The sequence below is a fragment of the Colobus angolensis genome, unplaced genomic scaffold (assembly GCF_000951035.1).
Source record: "Colobus angolensis palliatus isolate OR3802 unplaced genomic scaffold, Cang.pa_1.0 Scaffold194, whole genome shotgun sequence".
Taxonomy (NCBI): domain Eukaryota; kingdom Metazoa; phylum Chordata; class Mammalia; order Primates; family Cercopithecidae; genus Colobus; species Colobus angolensis.
In genome coordinates, this window is record NW_012115088.1 from 3,359,988 (window position 1) to 3,380,999 (window position 21,012).

Here is a 21,012-nt window from a genome sequence, read left to right on the forward strand (position 1 = left end):
TTTCTTTCTTTCTTTCTTTCTTTCTTTCTTTCTTTCTTTCTTTCCTTCCTTCCTTCCTTCCTTCCTTCCTTCCTTCTTTCCTTCCTTCTTCTTTCTCTTCTAAGACATAATTTCCATGTGTTCTTTCCTTTTTCTCCTTCACATGCCCCATCTGCCTCTCCTTGTACCCTCTCCCCCTCTTTGTTTTTCAAAGGAAATCGCATTATGGCATTTTTTATTTATTCCCAGGTAATTACCAAATATTACGTCGCTAGGATGACTTGATATTTAAAATACCAGTTCTTTAAAATTAAGAAAAGGACAACTGAAACTGATAGCTTTGTGCTTTGAAGGGGATTTTATTTCATTAGTGATCACAGTGAGAGGGAGGAGGGAATGCTGGCATTTCACTGGTCCAGTGTTGGAAATGGGGAACCTGAGATAGACGTATTGGATCAAGTCTCTTGACTGGGGCTATCTCTTCTGACCCTACGAATCAGAGATCCTGATGCCTTATTCTTTGTTATGTCCACTTGGCCTTGTGCCACACTTGCATTCTTCAAAATGTTAGTTTCGTCTGTATTTTCTTCCAAGAGTGTTTTTGTTTTTGTTTTTTTAAATTTTTACTTTTTCTTTTGGGACAGAGTCTTGCTCTGTCATCCAGGTTGGAGTGCAGTGGCACGATCTCGGCTCACTGCAACCTCCGCCTCCCAAGTTGAAGTGATGCTCCTGCCTCAGCCTCCCAAGTAGCTAGGATTACAAGTGCACCACCACACCTGGCTAATTTTTGTACTTTTTGGTAAAGACGAGGTTTCACCATGTTGGCCAGGCTGATCTTGTGCTCCTGACCTCAAGTGATCCACCTGCCTTGGCCTCCCAAACTGCTGTAATTACAGACGTGAGCCGCCATACCAGCCCCTCCGAGAGTCTTTTGCTTTATGCTCCTGATTCATTGGTGTCACCCATTTCAGTGACTTTTGAATGGCAATTACAACTAAACTGGTTATATGGCCCTTGAAACAAATGGTATTGTGTAGGTTTCTCCTTTCCTGTAGTGCAGATATGACACTGACACTAAGGAAAGAAACAAGACTGTCAAGAAGCTTGCTTTATTTATATTCAATCACTAAGAAAACCCACGGTCATCACCAGGTCTGAGCAGAACACTGCAAATGTCCAGACAAATGGGAAAAACCACGCACTCCAGCTCCAAGGAAACACATTGCCCTCTTCAGTGAGCTCCCAGAAACTGCTCTCCAGCATCTCTCACTGTTAGCCCTCAAATGTGCAAAGGCCAACGAGGCAAGCCTCCCAGGCTGGCTGCTCCAGAATGCACATCTGTAACTCCAAGCAATTTGCCACATTCTCTTACTCCTAGCCACCCAGGCAGAGGAGAAAGGACGATTAGCACATAGAGGATTGACTGGTTCTGTCATGAAAGAGCCCATGGCACTCCCAGATTAGTTGTCCGAATGAGGGTGAGATAGTGTGGCAAGTTCACCTCTAAGAAACAGTTTATCTGAAATAAGTTCTCAGCCTTCTCTGTGTGCTTTGAGTTAAATTCCTCACAGCTTGAAGGATTTATATGAACTTAATTTTTCCCAATAGTTCATGCTTTAAGCAAATAGAACTATCTTATCTCTCACTATCTTATCCATTGAAAATCCTACAAGCTTGAAGCATTTGGAAACATTTAAACTGCGACATATTAATGTTTTGCCAGTAGAAATATGATTTAGGAAGAAATATTACCACCTTTGTGATTTAACCTGTGATTTCTAAATTTTGGGGAATACCAGCATTTTATTTCTAGCTCAATTTTTGTTTTGACACGTACATGCCTCCTTCTGACTTCCCCAAGTGCTTACAAGAATACATCACAATTAAAAAAAAAAAATGAAATGAATTTAATTGTGTATGTTTTAAATTGTTGTATTTCAGTGACATAGAAGAGCGTCAGACTAGGCCGAGCGTAGTGGCTCACGCCTGTAATTCCAGCACTCTGGGAGGCTGAGGCAGGCAGATTATCTGAAGTCAGGAGTTTGAGACCATCCTTTACAACATGATGAAACCCTGTCTTTACTAAAACAACAACAACGACAAATTAGCTGGGCATGGTGGCGCATGTCTGTAGTCCCAGCTATCCTGGAGGCTGAGGCAGGCGAATCACCCGAACCCAGGAGGCAGAAGTTTCAGTGAGCTCAGAAAAAAAAAAAAAGAAGAGTGTCAGACTAGAATTCAGTACACACAATGCTCCTCCTTTCTCCTTGACTTAGGGCACTTCACTCTACCACTCTTGGCTTCAGTTTCCCTAAGTATTAAATTGGCCTGAGGTTGTCTTGCCCTCAATGAGATTACATATGTGTCGGTCATTGGAAAGTTATAAAGATTCTGTAGAAACAAATGTAAACTTTTAGCACATTTATTTAATTATCTTTTAAAAACATACGGTGTCCTAGAATTTATAATTTCATGATATCTCAGAATTTATTTCCAAATGTCTCTCGTCATGGAGTATAAAAGCATAACTTATCCAAAGCACCAAGTTGTTTGACAATTTTAATCACCAATGTTAGATGAGTTTGGGATATATGTTTAATTTGATTTTATAAATTTCAACGATTTGAATCTGTGATTACTAGTGCTCAGTGAAGTGCTAGTAAAGACACAGATGATGGAGAATTCACTAATTACATACTAATAGGTTAAGAAAGACTTAATGTAAAGTCTGGATATAAAGGTTAATGGTCTGTCCTCTATCTTAAAAATAGTTTTAAGTCCGTGTTTTAGATCCTCACACACATTTACAGAATATAGAATTTGTGACTTCTTTCCTTAATCTAATTATAAGACTATATTTATAACATTAATAACAGAAAATGTTATACAATTTGTTTAGCATTCTGTTTCAAGATTTAGTTAGTTACTCTAGCTGCTCATTTGTTAACATGAATTAAGATCCACACGAGATCATGTCCTTTGCAGGGACACGGATGGAACTGGAAACCATTATCCTCAGCAAACTAACACAGGAACAGAAAACCAAATACGGCATGTTCTCACTTATAAGTGAGAGCTGAACAATGAGAACACATGGACACAGGGAGAGGAATAACACACACTGGGACCTGTTGTGGTGGTGGAGGGAGGGCAAGTATCAGGATAAATAGCTAATGCTTGCGGGGTTTAATACTAGGTGATGGGTTGATAGGTGCAGCAAACCACCATGGCATGTGTTTACCTATGTAACAAACCTGCACGTCCTGCACATGTATCCTGTAACTTAAAATAAAATATATTCAAAAACTTGAAAGATTTATTGTTGTTTTATAAAATTTCTTATCTTTTTCAAAGAATAAGAAGTTGGCAAACTAACAATCCCACAGGTATCAACTGAAAAGGTGGGAGAATAGCAAATGCTTGGTGTTGCTCTCAGATCTCACTCTCCATGATTCTTTCATTCTTTTTCTTTCCTTCTCCTGACCTTTTCAACCCTCTTCCTCTTTACCTCTAGGGAGAAGCCTCCAGTGGAGCAGGACACTCGCTGAAAAACTACATGGAAGAAGTGAGTTTTAAGGTTGCTTTATAATGTAGTTTGAAATCAGTCTATGATACAGGATGAAGCACTCACTTAGGCTTTCACCATCTGCCTGTAGGGTTTCTAGTCTATGTTCAATGGTCATGTCCACAAAAACCAGAAAATAAATAATATGTTAGCAAAATAGTTTTTGGTTCTCATTGGGAGAAAGATACTGTATATCATGTTCAGTGATCCTGAACATGAAAGAAAAACTGCATAAACCATGGTACTAATATATATTTTTATACACAAACATTTGTTGATGTTCAAATAAATGAGAATCATGTGGTTTACATTGGAGTGTACACAAAAAAAGACACAACCATTGTTCTTATTGAAAAAACAACCTGTACTAGGTCTGGATCCATTCATGAGACAAATGGTCATTGGGGATGATATTCACACATGCCATTATGCAAAGGGCTGTCCCAACAATTAAATATATGCTAGATTTCACTTGAAAACTTTTTAAACTTCTGGGTCTATTATTTTTGGAGATATCCAAGGGTCATCTGTGTCATGGAACTTTGGACTGATGGGAAACTATTTTGGAACTCTCAGAGAAACCAGTGGGCAGAGCCCATAAAACTTGGCCTGAAGACAGACCCCCGTGGCCAATAAATTAGCTATCTAAATCCACTACAGGTGGAGGGAACTGGGAAACAGTTTGGTGATGCTAAGAATCGCCTCCAAGGATTTTGTGGTTGCCTAAGCTCTTGGTTCAGCATTCCCCACTTAACAGTGGATCTGTAGGTGATGGGCCACCTCCACAAGAGGGATGGCTGATGCCTCTTGTAATATGTTCTGTCTAGGTCTAACCTCATGTTCCCACCTGGAGAGCACTGAGGTGCTGGGCCAAGACATGGGCTGCCTGCTGATGACAGAACTTATGAATAAATCTTCTTCTAATTTTGTAGTTCTCGTCCAAGAAAAACAGGCTTATTTTCTTCATAATTACCAATGTGCAATGTAAATGTACATGTTGTACACAAGTGTAAATGCTCAATGTGGCAAGAAGGTTGAGAATTTGTGCCTTTTCACTTAAAGTACTTAAAGGCTATTGTTCCTCAGACTGTGGTCCTCTGACTACAACAATGCCATCATCAGGGGGCTTGTAAGAAATACAAAATCTTGGGGCTCAGCCCAGACCCAAATAATCAAAATCAACATCCTAACATGATCTCCATTTGATTCGAAAGCATCCTAAGTGCCAAGAAGCTCTGCCCTAAAGTGTCTTTTCCAACGTTCTTTCTAGGGAGTAACTGTGTGCATCATGAAAACTCCCAATTTTGTTTAAAAATCTCCAATTTCATATAAAACAGGTAAAGAGAAAACCTTTATTTATAAATTTATATCTTGCTTACTCATCTACTCTCAATAATAATTTTTTGTCTGAAATAAAATACATAAAATCTCTCCAGTTTTTGAGGTTCATTACTGGCTTTCAGTTTGAATTTTGCAAAACATGTGAACTACCTTTCTTAGGGGCTCAGTATTACTCAGTATTTTCATCTATTATTGACTTATACTGAGATTTTAGCTCTCTCTTAAGCCAACAGATGACCATTCTTTACAGTAAAACTAAGACCTTAATTAGTAAACTATGAACTTACTACTAGTTGGCTTTTCTCACAGATAATCCATTTATGTATTAGAAAATATATATGTACTTAAACTCTTCTCCATGGAGAACATGTTTAGAATGTGAGCCATAACATGATAGTCTTTTGTCTTTTCTCACTCAGGCTTTTATTTCACTTTTTCTTTTTTCTTCATGTAAGTAGAAACGGTAAACAATAAAAAACAGTATTTATAAATGTTAGAAGCATTGAGGCTAAAACTGAGCTAGCAAACATTTGCTTTTATTTAGTACACAATGAAACTCAAATAGACCATAGTGTTTACATTTTTAATATATTTAACATTTCTTACTAAAGTTTGAACAACTCTTTGCAGATCAAACTCTCTTTTTTTCATCTAGTTTTATAATGAGACAGAATCATAACCACATGAAATTAGATAATTTTGTTTATATCTGAATCAAAACTACAGAGATGATATGGTCTTCTCTAAAAGTAAAGCTAAAATGGAGCTTTTATTCAACATCTTCTATTTTTTAATGTATTATTTGACTAAGATTTGTGATTTCAACCAAATAAAAAATGAAATATTTTATAATTGCCTACATTTCTTTGTCCTCAAAATAGCTCTGATAGTTAAATTTTTAAAAATATTACATGCTTTTTACATCTAAGACACTTGATAACTCAAGGTGGGAATAATTTTATGTCATAGAAATCTTAGTTTTTGGATTATATTAACGTTCATTTGAAAAGTATATAATTTAAAATAACTTATCAAATTCAATCAGTTCCAAATCTAGATTGTCATAATTTTTGTAGAGAAGTTAATCCATTTAAAATATCACATTACCAGGACCAAGCTGGTGGCTCATGTCTATAATCCTAGAACTTTGGGAGACTAAGGCAGGAGGATTGCTAGAGGCCAGGAATTCAAAATCAGCCTGGGCAACATAGTGAGATCCTGACTCTACAAAAAATAAAAAATAATTAGCCACACACTTATAGTCTCAGCTCTTCAGGAGACTGAGGCAGGAGGATTGCTTCAGCCCAGGCGTTTGAGTCTGCATTGAGCTGTGATCTCACCACTACACTCTAGCGTGGGTGACAGTGTAAGATCTTGTCTCTGAAACACACACACACACACACACACACACACACACACACACACACACACCCCAGATGAATAATTGGGAAGCAGCGTAGTATACTGGTTAAAAATCCCTTAATCATTAGTGAAATGTAGTCATTTAAATATATATGCATCAGGTAAGTATTGTCAATTTAAATGATTAAGAAGCCACAAAGAGCTAGACTGAAGTCAGTGATTTCATTTGTGGTTCCTCATACCCTTAGGAAGTTAGTTGGTGAGGGCCAGAGGCAATATGCATGGGAGTGCGAACTTACTGGCAGTGTGGCAGCTTCACAGTCTCTCAGGATGTCAAACAGAATTAAAAGCACCAGACAGGACTTTTCAAATCTGTTGAGGTTGGCTTTACCAGATGTGCCATCTGAACCAGAAAGGGGATTAATTCTGTGCATCACAATATCCTGGAATCACTTTGAATGCCAGTTTTGGCCTGCTTGTCTTGTTTCTCATGTGTAGTATTCTGCTACACACGAGAAACTGTGTGGCATAAAGAAGTTTCAATTCTACTTCTGATGGAGAGTGTATGACATTATTCCCTGTAATCAATAAGAGAAAAATTACTTTTTATCATTCATGAAGGTTTGTTTTTTTAAATTTTAAATAATTATTATTAATTATCATAGTTTTATTTTACTTAGAAAACTGGGAAATGAGGATCTTTTTTTCAAGAAAATCCTATTTTGCCACTAACATTCATTAAGAACAGAGACATGCTAAATCATAATTTTTAAAAAAGTTATAACATGGGACTCAGACAGATATAAAATGGATACATGCGAAAGATTTATTTAACTGACAAATTAATGAGGGAACAAATAAAGCATTCCAATGAGTTCAAAGAAGAATTAAACCCTCACTTACATAGTCATAAAGGAATGCTGAAATGACATTATAAATAGTTGGAAAAATTGGCAAATTTAATCACTATCCGTAGGATAACAATCTATTGCATTCCAATGGACACGATTTGCACTTATATGGACAAAAAGCATTTGCACTGCTACCATTTTCTACAAATTCCATAGTTGTAAAATAGCTAAAGTCAATGAAAGTTCCCGAGCTTCTGTAAAATCAGATAACTGGCATGCTCGAAAAATGACTTGTTTTTCATTGATAAACCCAATCATCTTTTGTTTTTTTTTCCTAAATCTTTTACAAATTCATACTACAATTTCCTTGGAAAGAAAAGCCACGAAGTGGAATGAGTTGGAAAAGAAGATGAAGTACAATACCAATATATAGTGTAGGATAGCAAAATAGTCATATAAATTTATTTAAGTATTTTGCATTTACTTTGTAATGTTTTTCACAATCTATCGTATTTTAATAACTTCGTTATTACTCTCTCTCTTATTTTCCCAGATTCTGTTAATTTATACTAATAGTTCCTAATCTTAAGTAACTTTTACAATTCCCAAAATAAATAGGCTTCATAAGTATAATTCACTTACAAATCCCCCAGCTCATGCCTGTAATCCCAGCACTTTGGGAGGCTGAGGTGGGCAGATTGCAGTCCAGGAGTTAGAGACCAGACTAGGCAATATGGTGAAACCCCATCTCCACACACACACACATACACACACACACACCATGGATAGTATGAACCATTTCATTAACAAATGCAAAAAGAAAGTTATTTATGAACTTTACAAATTTAGCTGTGTACATTATATAAAGGGAATTTCATTGTAATGGAAGTGATTTTTAATGGAAGGATTAATTCTTTGTCGGTGGAAGCAGTCCATTACATGTATCCAGAGTGGAGTATGACTTTGTTTTATATGTACTGTGCTTCAGGGAACCTTATTTTATAGGGATTACATGGTTATAGAAGTAAAATTAAAGTGATTAAACCATTTTGAAAGATGGAAACTGATGTTTTGTGCATTGGTGACATATTAATACCAAATGAAAAGAAATACTTAGTTGATTCAGAATTAAAGTAGCCAATGGTAGAAGTTTGAGTAAAGAAGTAATTTTTCTTTCCTGAAATACCCTGAACTTTCAGGGCCACATATGGTAAATCACTGATTGGTTGCAATCAGAGAATCTAAAAATAAGCTCTTCATGTGGATCAACAATGCTGTTGAAGTCTGTAAAGCACTTATTCTGTTAGCAGATAGAATAATATATCGATTCAGAGCTAGCAACCATTTTCCATGTGATAAATATCACTATTTCCCACCACTCCTAGTCCCTGTACATTTGCTATCATTATGGTGAAAGTGTTTTAGAAAAAGAATGAATAGCATTTCTTCTAAAAGTAACACAAAAAAGTTGCTCTTAGGAATATAAAAAAGTTTGTACTACACTCAGATACAGTTTAATATTCTTATGGAAAATGTATATTTGAATAAGTTGGCAAAGAGGGACGCGTCAGCTTTTGTATTTTAAAATGTTCAAGATTTTAGCTCCTTGACCCCATCAAAAAGAATTATATGTAGCCTTATGGGCTGAGTTTTAGGCATACATAGTGCTGCCTGTTGGCACTGATAAAGTGAACAGGTGTGTTATATTACTAGCTCTATTCCAGGGGAAACCAAAGTAAAACATTTAAATCATCCATTAACAGTAATATTTGTACTATCTTTATGATTCCAATAATTCAACATTTTAAAGTTCTTCCAAAACTACATATTTTACAAAGTTCCATTTGTACTTTAGGCAATTTGCATTAAATAGAGAACAGTTGAATGCTGCTTATCTGTTCAGGCATAAAGCCATTAAAACCGAAAACCAATCGGTAGTATTGCTTAATATTCTGAACTACTGTGGGAAAATAATAACACAATTGATTTATTATTCATATCTTTTTCATGAAAACAAATTTCAGTATTTCAATCCAAAAGCTAAATAAGCAAAATATTTTTAAGTTAAAAACACTTTTTCATGATCACTTTAAATTTTTCTGTTTTAAAGGAATTACCTCAGCAATTTCATTTACCCTTATGTATCCAAAATGTCTATTTTTCATATTTCTTCTTTGAACATCAGAGACTCTGTTCCATTTTTTAAAAACTGCAGCTGTGTGATTTCCCTCTCTGTTAAATAAACATTTCTGAAATTTTACTTCTGTTATCTTCTACATAGCTATTGAATTTTAAATCCACAATTTTTTACACTTATGCTATGTTTTTGGTATAGCTCAGCAAGACCAAATTTAGTAATTAATAAATTTTTAAAAAATCAGGTTAAGTCCTTACGATAAACACTGGTTTATACCAAAATGGTATATTCCAAGATTGAGTTTTTTGGTTTTTTTTTTTTTTTTTTTTTTGCTGACTTTTCCTGCAATAGCCCGTCTAGTGCCTCTCACCTTCTATTATCTAAAGGTATCTAGACCTAGATAGATACTACTTAGGAAGTACAAGAGATCATCTAATCCGGTAACTATCCCATTCTATCCCAAAAGAGAATTTTACATGCCTTGGATTCACCAGGACAGAATGCTGTGCCTTCTGACCCCTGGGGCAATGAGTTTCCACTGTGGATCCTATCTCTCATATGATAGGAATTTAAGTTTTAATCCCATTAACAGACCATTTTAAAGAGCTGCTTATGCTAAAAACTTTGTGCTTTTATTTTTAAAATGAAAATCACTTTTGAGGCTGGGCATGGTGGCTCACGCCTGTAATCCCAGCACCTTGGGAGGCAGAGGTGGGAGGATGGCTTAAGCCCAGGAGTTGAAGACCAGTCTGGGCAACTGAGAGAGACCCTGTCTCTACAAGGAGTTAAAGAAAAAAAAAGAAAAAGTTATTGAGGCATGGTGGCACGTGCCTGTAGTTCCAGCTACTCCTGAGGCTGAGAGGGGAGAATGGCTTGAGTCCAGGACATCTGAGGCAGCAGTGTGCCATGTTTGTGTCACTGCACTCCAGCCTGGGCAATAGAGAACACGTCTTAAAAAAAAAAAAAAGAAAGAAAAAAAGAAAATTATTTTGAAATTTGGTTTTGCTTTCTTTTGTAAAAGGAAAATTTGGGGGCCCCCAAATTACTAATCTAAAGGGAAAACTCAAACTGAGAATGGCTCAAGGCAAACCTGCCTCCCATTCTATTCAAAACCATCCCACTGCTCACTGAAATAGAAGCATATCTGATGGCCTCCTTTGGAACACCTTATCAGAAACTCAAAAGAATACAACCTTTTTATCTCTTACCTACCTGAGACCTGGAAGCCCCTCCCTGCTTCAAGCTGGAGTTGTCTCCACTTTTCTGGATGGAACCAATGTACTTCTTACATATATTGATTGATGTGTCATGTCTCCCTAAAATGTAGAAAACCAAGCTGTTCCCCGACCACCTCGTGCACATGTCACCAGGACTTCCTGAGGCTGTCACAGGTGTACATCCTCAACTTTGGCAAAATAAACTTTCTGAATTAACTGAAACCATCTCAGATATTTAGAGTTCACACTTTCGATTTTAAAAATAAATGTTTTTAGAACAGTTTTTGATGTACAGAATTAATAGATAGATAATACAGAGAGTTGCTATGGCTCTTCCTCAGTTTTAACTATTAGTGGTACTTTGTTAGTATGGGGCACTGGTGACAGTTAACAGGCCAGTATTGATACATTATTAGTAACCATATCTGTACTGTGTGCAGCTTTTCACCAGTTTTCCCTGTCATTTTCTCTTCCATGATCACATCCAGGATCCACATTACATTTAGTCATTGTGTCTCCTTAGACTTTTCTTGGTTGTGACCCTTTCTCACAGCCAAGCTTTCCCTGTGTTTAAAGATCACAGTGGCTTTCAGAAGTGCAGCTCACGTATTTTGCAGATTGTTCCTCCGATGATATTTGTGTGATATTTTCTTCATAATTAGATTGGGTTAATGTGTTTTTAAGAGGAAGACCACGGAGGTAAAATTTAATTTTCATCACATCCTGTCAAGGGTACATCCTATCAATATGCCATATTACTGTTTATGTTGACCTTGGTCACCTGGCTGGAGATAAGGTTTGTCAGGTTTCTTCACTGTGAAGTTACTTTTATCCTTTCCCTACCCCTACTGAACTGTTTGAAATAAAGTCACTAAATATGGCCCACACTTAAAAAGTGGGAAGTTTTTCTCCACATCCTTAAGGATAGAGAATCTACACAAATTATTTGAAATGCTCCTGTCTACATATTTGCCTATTCTCATCCATTCATTTATTTATTTGAGCATTTATTTTTATCTGCACGGAGTTACAGATATTTATTGCATATTTTGGATAATGACTCAATACTGGCTTATTTATTTTGTTGCTCAAATTGTTCTAGCTTTGGCTACTGACAGCTTTTTCAGTTAGTCCCTTATCTTTTTTACTTACATACTTCCATAATTGTGTGTGTGTGTGTGTGTGTGTGTGTGTGTGTTTTCGAGTACTTTCTTGCCTTTTTTTTTTTTCTTCAGCAACCAGATGTTCCACCTTATCTTGTACATTTCCTCCCTCAGTCCTAGGGGATCCAATCATTTATCCAGAAATCCGGGTTCTTTCATTGGAGAATGATTTTTGAAACCAAGATCGGGGTGGTAGGTGTGTTAATTGCTACTGAGTGTCATTGCTTCTAAGTCTTCTCAGCTGCCAGAGTAGAGAAACATATGCATATACATGAATATGGGCCATGCATGGTTGCTCACACCTGTAATCTCAGCTACTTGGGAGACTGAGGCAGGAGGGTCACTTGGGCCCTGGAGGTTGAGGTGCGTCATCATCTCACCACTACACTCCAGCCCAGGCAACAAAGTGAGACTCTGTCTCAGAAATAAATAAATAAATAAAAAGAAATGTATATTAACATTTCTATGTGTAGCCATCTGTATATATAGTAAGGTAAACACGAATTCATACTGACGTCTTCAACTCTAATACATTATGCATGGATCATTCTAGCCGCTTTCCCTGCTTATCTGTAAATTGCCACACCAGCAGTGAGAAATCTGCCTCCCATCATCCGTTTACTTTACTGTTCATTTCCAGAGTACATATATAGTGGTTTCAGAATTATTAACCTGTACACCCATGGAAAGCAAGTTTATTAACTAGAGTATAGTGCATATGTATAGTTCCTTTAGCCTTTGGTCTTACAAACTCCACTCATTTTCAAAGTTACTTAGGTTAGCACCTTATTTCCTCCCCCTTCGGTGAGGTTGTTTCATACATCTGTAACACATTTATGTTCTTTCTTTCTTGGTATATTGCGTTTCATTCTGGGATTCCCCAACTTACAAATTGACTTTTTTCATTTGCCTACATCAAAGTTTATGCTGTGGTTTAAAATTCTACGAGTTTTGACAAATGCTTAATGTCTTGCATTTGCCATGATAATATCACACAGAATAGTTTTACTGCCCTGAAATATATCCTGTGCATCACACAACCAACCCACCACTCCACTTCCAAACTTCTGGAAAATTGTGCTGTTTTGAAACTCTAGATTGGGGCTGAACGTCTCCAGAATTTGATATCAAAATGAAAGGCATGGCAGATAGAATATTTATCGCATAAAGGAACTGTTTTAAACAAAGTAGGCATTTAATGACTGGTGGTGTCATGTTTCTTAAATATCAAGGGTTGTGGAACTTTATTTTTACCTTGTTAGCATTTGTCTGAATAATAATAAAGCACAATATCTCATACTGGAGAAAAATGTAATTGAAAGAGGGTAGAGATGAGTGAATTTGAGAGATAAAGAGTGAACTGACAGATCATAATGATTTTATGTTTTTCATTTTCAAAATATGTTTGAAAACATGTTCTTGAGTCATGGCTCACTAAATTTAAAGTTGTTATTTTGTTAAAAAGGAGAACTATCTTTCCCCTCTCCTTCCTTTTTATCCTTCATCCTCTCCTTTCTTTTCTTCCTTACTTCCTCCTATATGAATGTTTACCCAGTAAGTCCCTATTTTGTGCAAAGGATATAATAGATGCTAGGAATGCATAGGTGAAAAAAATTATTTATGACCTAAAGGACCTTTCTTATTCTTTTTGAGGAAGGAAGAGATGAAGGTATAAGTATTACATGGTATTATTCTATTGGTATAACAGGCACATAGAGGAATAGAGGAGTAACTCTGCCTTGCAGGATCAGGGAAGACTTCCAGTAGAAGTGATCCTAGAGCTTTGCAGGAAGAGTGCTAATGTTTAAGACAGATAAGGAAATGCATTGTAGAGCTACCAGTTAATTATAGCTGGAGTGGTCAAGGTGGGACTGAGAGAGTAGTATGATAGAACATGTTAGACAAGTATGGATCGTACAGGGCTTTGAGTTTAAATCTTACCCAGGGAATAATGATAGAGACACTGAAAAATTATAAGCAAGGTGATGATTACATCATATGGCATCTTAAAAAGCGTGCTCTGGCAGGTGACTGATGGGAGAATTAGACAGGATATGATACATGATCCTGGAAAGTTTCCCAGATGGCTATTACTACAGTCAGGGTGGGAGATAATGAGGATCTGCTTTAGTTCAATGACAGAAGGGAAGGAGCAGCAAGGAAGTGTATGAGAAATATGTTAACAAACTTTAGAAGGTGAGAAGAGGAAGGAAGCAGTGAAGTAATACTAGAAGAGTAAAATTGAAGATGTTCTCTAAATCCCATTCATCTTCATTCTCATTAAAGGGAATTTGAAACCTTGATGGTAAAGAGGCATGTTTTATGCAATTTTATATTGAATATTTCATAATTATGTTTCCAAGAATGAGTGTCAACATTTCCATAAAAATATTAATTCATGAGGAATACAGTTCAGATATTTATTTACTCTAAATGTTATTAAAAGAAGAATGTAAAAAATGAGTTGAGTTTGTAGTTCATCTATGACATGAAAATGAAGTTAAACTTAGAGCTTTCCTTTTTTTAATGAGGAAATTATTCTGATAGTTTTTGAAGATGCAGTTCATAAAGATTGAAGTAATCACCCATATTAATGTTCACGATATCAAAAGAGAGTTTAATCTAAAATAAATTTGTTCTTTGGCAGGATGAATCCTTAAAGCAACTGCAGGTAGTTCATCAACCATGGATCTTGCCAAGTGACACAGAAAGTGAAGGAGTGGAAGCAGAACAAGAGAAACGTGAGTAGACACTATTGTTTATTAACAAATTTCTTTTACCAGAAGGAAATCCATAATAAAGGTATTTCACTTTCATAGCAATAAACCACTTCTATTGAAAAAAAAATCCCGGATTCTATTAGGAAGAACAGGTAAAGACAAGCTATCCTTCAGGTCTACGTCTTCATTCAGTAACATCTTAATCATGGTACAGAGACTCATAAACCAACTTTCTGGGAAAACAAAGTAATTATTCTTCCTGAAGAACAACATAGACTGTCTAGTTGGAATATGAATCTTCTATGAATAGTCTGCAATTATATCAGTGATAATTTATAATTATTTTCAAAATTTCAAAGTATGTCAGGATCAGCTGATTATTATATATGAAATTATATTCATTAGTTAAATGAAGATATTTACATATGTAAACACTGTTCTAAGTTCACAAAACCAGCTAATATTGTAACATAACTGAAGACAAATGGACTAATGACTCTTGGTTTAAGTCACCGTATTCTACTAATAATGAGGAATGAATTACTCTACTAATGCCATGACTCAGTGCATGCTCTCCAGGGTTTATTGAAATTGTAAGACATACGGGCCCAGAAATCTGATTGAGAAGTTAGTATCAAATTTTATATATTTATGTTTCTAGTGGTAGCCCTCAGAGAGAAATAACAATTGTATATGATAATGTAGCCCTTACGATAATTGGTGTGATGTGATGAATAAATAATTCTTCTGAGCTGTAACCATGAGAAATACTTATATGTTACATAGGTAGCATTGTAATCATACATCTGGGGAATCCAGGAAATTACACTTCCAGGTTAAAAGCCATTTTAAAATGTTCTTATCCCACTTCACCATACTGCGGGCTTATGTGGTCAGAGGGAGCACAGGCCTGAGAGTGAGTGCTCAGGTGAGAGGAGGAGGATGGAGGCCAAGGTTCACTCAGCTGTCACATTCAGAAATAGACTAAAAAACACAGTGGTACTTTATAGATTCTATTCAGGGAAAACAGCACCCATCTTCTGTAGAAAACAACTGATAGACTGGGTGCAGTGGCTCACCCCTGTAATCCCAGCACTTCGGGAGGCCAAGGCGGGCAGATCACCAGGTCAAGAGATGGAGACCATCCTGGCCAATATGGTGAAACCCCATCACTACTAAAAATACAAAAATTAGCTGGCTGTGGTGGTGCTCTCCTGTAGTCCCAGCTACTAGGGAGGCTGAGGCCAGAGAATTGCTTGAACCTGGGAGGTAGAGGTTGCAGTGAGCCGAGATCATGCCAAGGAACTCCAGCCTGCCAACAGAGCAAGACTCCTTAAAAAAATGAAAATAACCGATAATGACGCAGAAAGTAGAATGTACTTTAAGCAAGTACAAAAGCAAAGAGTATTTTGAAAGTCCCTTAATGCAGGGACTCCTAAGTAAAATAGTCCAGAAGATATAGTAGTGTGGGATACAGAGAAAAGAATCCCCAAATCTGAAAGTATTAATAGTGGCCCAAAAGTTTTATGAAAAAATGAACACACTCACATCCCTTCATCTTCCTACGTATTTAAATACCCATAAGCTCTCATTCTAGACTTTGGCTGTAGCGATTTTTCACCGAATTCTTTTGAGGCCTTCGAAAATTTCGTGTTAAAAAAACCTTCAAGCACCGAGTGTGTGTATTGTATAAACACAATATAGGAAAGTGTGCTAGTTTTACCGTTAGATCCTACAAGAGGTGCCCAAAATGGGCAAAACTGGTAAACAACATCCTATAGAATGTAGAGCATGTTAATTATATGAGTGTGCTGTATTTTATAATGAACTAAAACTTAGACAAGAAAAGAATCCATCAAAATAGTATATTATATCCAATTTCAAATTTAGACTTGTTTTCTTTCTTTAAATCCGTATATCTTCAATCAATATTAAGAGTCGAAAATATAGCCTAATCATGTAAAGGATATGCAAATCCCTAGAACTTTCTCCTAATATGCATTGCCTTGTCACCTAATATGCATTGTCTTTCTGCTTATATTTTTACAATATTTTGGCAATAAGTTTTAATTTTCTTCTCTTCTACTAGGGTGCAAGTTATCTGAGTGAAAGAGTCCATTCCGTTTTTCATCTTATTGAGACACAAAATAAGCCTTCAATAATATCAGAAGAATTAGTAAATAAATGAGCAAATGAATTAATAGATTTATTTGTTTTTTCCAACTTGTTTATCAGGACAGTTAGAAACTAAAAAAAAAACAAAAATAACTATTGTAGCTATGAATAACTGTTATAGAAGTTATGTATACTTTTATTAAAATTTTAATATTGGATTTATAGTCTATCCATGAATTTTGCTAAATGGTCTATCAATCACTCTAAGAAAGGCCATTCCTGAACTCTTGTAACCGTAGACCTAGAACCAAAAATATTTGATCGCAGCAATGTTGTACTGGGAGATGACCCTTGACAATGGTAAATTGCTTGAAATAAAATCAGGGTTAAAAATAATTGGGTGGTAATGGGAGCCATCTGGAAATGGAATGCTAGTTAGCATTGTAGCCATGTTCCTAGCACAGAGATGCAAATAAGAGTAGCTTCCATCAACCAGGTGCTGGGACATATATGCACTGGAGCCACTGAAGCATTGGCATCTCCACTGATAATTTCAGTCAATGCATGTGGTTTGTAGAACAGCTGGCTAGATATTCGTAGATCATCTACCTCTTTCTCAGGAAAAGGAAATACATGACATAAATCTTTATGAGCCCAGTATCTGATTTAGAGTTTACAGGCTCATATTCTAGAAACTTATGAGTGAGGAAGATGACAAGTTTATCATTTCAACAACACCTGTTTCTTGACTCAGCTTTCTATAAATTATGCCTAGGTAATTTTATGGAATTGTCTAATTTCTCTTGAGACAAGATCATCTTGGCAGAAAGCTTCCAAATAATATCAGGGATAGTCCATATTTCTTATTGCATCATTTAAAAATAAGACTTAGCTCAAATAAATTTTTATAAATGAGCACCTTTAGGAAAAGATATTGTGAACAATTAAATAGGAAACTTTATAAACTTTTTATAAGCAAGATAAGCAAAAGTTTGATTAAATAGATTTTTTTCTTTACTCTGCTTTTAATTAAAAAGTATAAATTCAAGTGTGAAAAAACTTGTGCCGGGGTGTGTTTGTCTCTAATCTCTCAGATTATGGTCTGAAGTCACTAAACAAAACAAATCAAATTCCAAATATTTGAACCTACCGAGGTACTTGTTTAATTCTCATATTCTGGGACTCTATTTCAGACCTACTGAATCAGAATCTCTGTGGCTAGGACTCTGAATTCTGCATTTTTCATACTTTGTCTGGTAATATTCGCTTATTCTAAAAATTGATAACTAGAAGAAAAAGTTCAATGAATCAGAGGGTTATGTTTTCTGAGTCAGCTTCATAGTACTGTTAAACTTTGGGTCTTCTTTTTCTAGGCTTCTTTCCTCATCTATAAATAAGTTTGAGTATAAAATGTGATGTTGGAGCAAAAAGAATGCTGAAATTTGAAGAAATATACATGGAGAAGACATGAAAGACAGTCTATTATTCTGTTTTCACACTGCTATAAAGAACTACCTGAGACTAGGTAATGGTAAAGAAAAGAGGTTTAATTGACTCATAGTTCCCCATGTCTGGGGAGGCCTCAGGAAACTTACAGTCATGGCAGAAGGAGAAGGAGAAGCAAGCACTTTCTTAGGAGAGAGAGAGAGCAGTGAAAGCCACACATTTTTAAACCATCAGATCTTGTGAGAACTCACTATCATGAGAACAACAAGGGGGATTATCTGCACCCATGATCCAATTACCTCCCACCATGCCCCTCTTCTGACACACGACGATTAAAATTCGACATGAGATTTGGGTGGGGACACTGAGCCAAACAATATCAGACAGGTCCTCCAGACTGTTGGTTCAATGCTTACAAAATCAAGACATAAAGCACCTAGAATAAATTTAGCCAGTACCCTCTAGTTACATTTTAGATTTTTAAAAACACAAGTAAACAAGCTACAAACACACAAGCAAACAAACAAAAAAACAAACCAACCAAACCAACAAAACAACACAAATGTCCCAGATAAACAAATAATAGCCATAGTTACAGATGAAAGCTAATGCTGTTATAAAACATTAAGACTGCCCCCCTTGGGTTTGGGTCCTAGTTCTTCCTGAGGTCTCAATGTCTGTAACAATAGGTGATTTAGCCCTGGGTCTCCTTAAGGCAGGGAGATTGAGATGGTGACACTGTATAGAGCTTGTCACCTGCAAGGGCTGCCTCAGGTATAAAAAGGGAAACAAAATACCTGTGCTCTCCAACTGTGGAACAAGCCATGAAATTTGCTGTTGGAACTAGACTTTGAATGAAAAATATAAAGTTATACATAGGGAATCAAACTCTCAGCTCTGTAGTTTGGTTATTGAGTTCACATTTAAACTATTTGTATTGTTAGAAACCCCATGTTATAATAACAATTGGCCAGCTTCATTAAAATTCACAGGGTCCTCTCATATGTAAATGTAAGAACTGGGGCATTTAGAACTCCCAAAGATTTAAATATCCTTCCTGCTGAAGATGAGCTCTCAATCAAATTACAAGCTACATGAAAAGTTATAGCAAAACAACAGAGTCAGTAAATGCTAAAAACACTAGAATTAGCATGATGAGAATGGAAAAAAAGACAATCAGACAGAGATCATATTAAAAGTATGCTTAAGATATTTAAAGATATAAAAGGAAAAGGAAATATACTGAAAGAATTCTAAAGTAAGGAAAAAGACAAAGAGATATTTAAAAGATTATCAAGAACTTCTCCAGGTAAAAAAACAATTACTGAAATTAAAAACTTAATCAATGTTTTAAATATCTCATTAAAAAATTCTGAAAATAGAATTAGACAAATGAAAAATAGAAAGCCAGAAAGCAATAAAAAATATAGAGATGGAAAATTCAGATTTCAGGTTAGGTGGCATGTGATGTGTGTGTGTGTGTGTGTGTGTGTGTATGAGTGTGTATGTGTATGTGTGTATGTATGCATACATAAAAATACATACATGTACTTACATTTATAGATACAGCTTTTAATATATATGTGTATATGTATACATACACAAACATACATATACATTATAAGCTGTATATAATACAATCTCCGCAGGAGAAAATAGAAGAAAGGCAATAGTGAAAGATACAGTGACTGAAAACTTTCCAGAATTAATGGAAAGTTTTAATTCTCAAATTGGAAAGCATAACAAACACTATTTACTTTGATATTCACATTGTAAAAATGTAGAATATCACAAAGAAAGAAAATCTAAAAACCAAAAAGAAAAAGCACATAGATTGCATAAAAAAAGTTAGACAATAGAATTTTCATCAATTAAAGCTACATACTTTCAAAAGGCTGAGAGTAACTCCTGTGCCCAGAGAAAATACCATGTATGAGTGATCACCACGCATAGATCTTTACTGAAGAAATTGTTCTAGGTTATATTTTAGTAGAAAAATAATTGATTCCAGAAGGATTTTCAAGTATTAAAAAAGCAAACATTAGAAGAAAAATTGGTAAACATGTTGTCAACCTTTAAGAATTACTGGCAAACATAAAAAGGAACAAGATCGTATTCTTTGCAGGGACGTGGATGAAGGTGGAGGCCATTATCCTCAGCAAACCAACGCAAACACAGAAAAGCAAACACCACATGTTCTCACTTATAAGTGGGAGCTGAATGATGAGAACACATGGACACATGCAGGGGAACAACACTGGGGTTGTCCGAAGTAGGGTAGGGGAAGGGAGAGCATCAGGAAGAATAGCTAACAGATGCTGGGCTTAATACCTATAGGTGATGGGAAGACCTATGCAGCAAACCACCATGGCACATATTCACCTATGTAACAAACCTGCACATCCTGCACATGCACTCTGAACTTGAAATAACATAAAAGTTGAAGATTAAAAAAATTACTGGCAAAAATAAAAAAGTCTTAATTTCCCATAGAAAACAGGAAATAGGGGGGAGAAAAACATGGTTCATATAAAAATGTGTTGATATAAATAAGTCTAAATAGTTCATAATTACAAAAACCTGTTATAATAAATAAATGGTGATGTGAAAGTGCTGCTTAATCCAGTTTAATTTATTATTAACATAATAAATGTTATATTCATAAGCTACGAGGGTCTTTAAACTCATATGTGTGTGCAGGCTGAGTATCTCTTATCTGAAATTATTGGAACCAGAAGTGTTTCGCATTTTTGATATTTTTGATTTTGGAATTTTTTTTTTCTCTTTTTAAAAATTTCTTTGAGACAGTGTGACAGGATCTCACTCTGTCACCCAGACTGGAGTGCAGGGGGGCAATCACAGCTCACTGAAACCTCTGCCTCCAGGGCTCAAGCAATCCTCCCACCTCAGCCTCCTGAGTAGCTGGGACTACAGATGTGCACCACCACACTTGGCTATTCTTTTTATTTTTGTAGAAACAGGATCTCCCTATATTGCCCAGGCTGGTCTTCAACTCCTGGGCTTAAGCAATCCTCCCTCCCTGGCCTCCCAAAGTGGGGCTGGGATTACTGGCATGAACCATTGTGCGCTCTCTCTCTCTCTCTCTCTCTCTCTCT

At 36.0% G+C, this 21,012-nt stretch overlaps 1 protein-coding gene across 1 annotated transcript in view; it reads left to right on the forward strand.

The window, feature by feature from the left end:
- LOC105510919 (chromosome unknown open reading frame, human C8orf34) overlaps positions 1 to 21,012 on the forward strand; it is a 500,972-nt gene that overhangs the window by 454,226 nt on the left and 25,734 nt on the right. The window contains exons 12-13 of the mRNA XM_011940919.1: positions 3,494 to 3,544; positions 14,263 to 14,356. Coding sequence (XP_011796309.1) covers positions 3,494 to 3,544; positions 14,263 to 14,356 — 145 coding nt within the window. The remainder of the gene's footprint in view (positions 1 to 3,493; positions 3,545 to 14,262; positions 14,357 to 21,012) is intronic.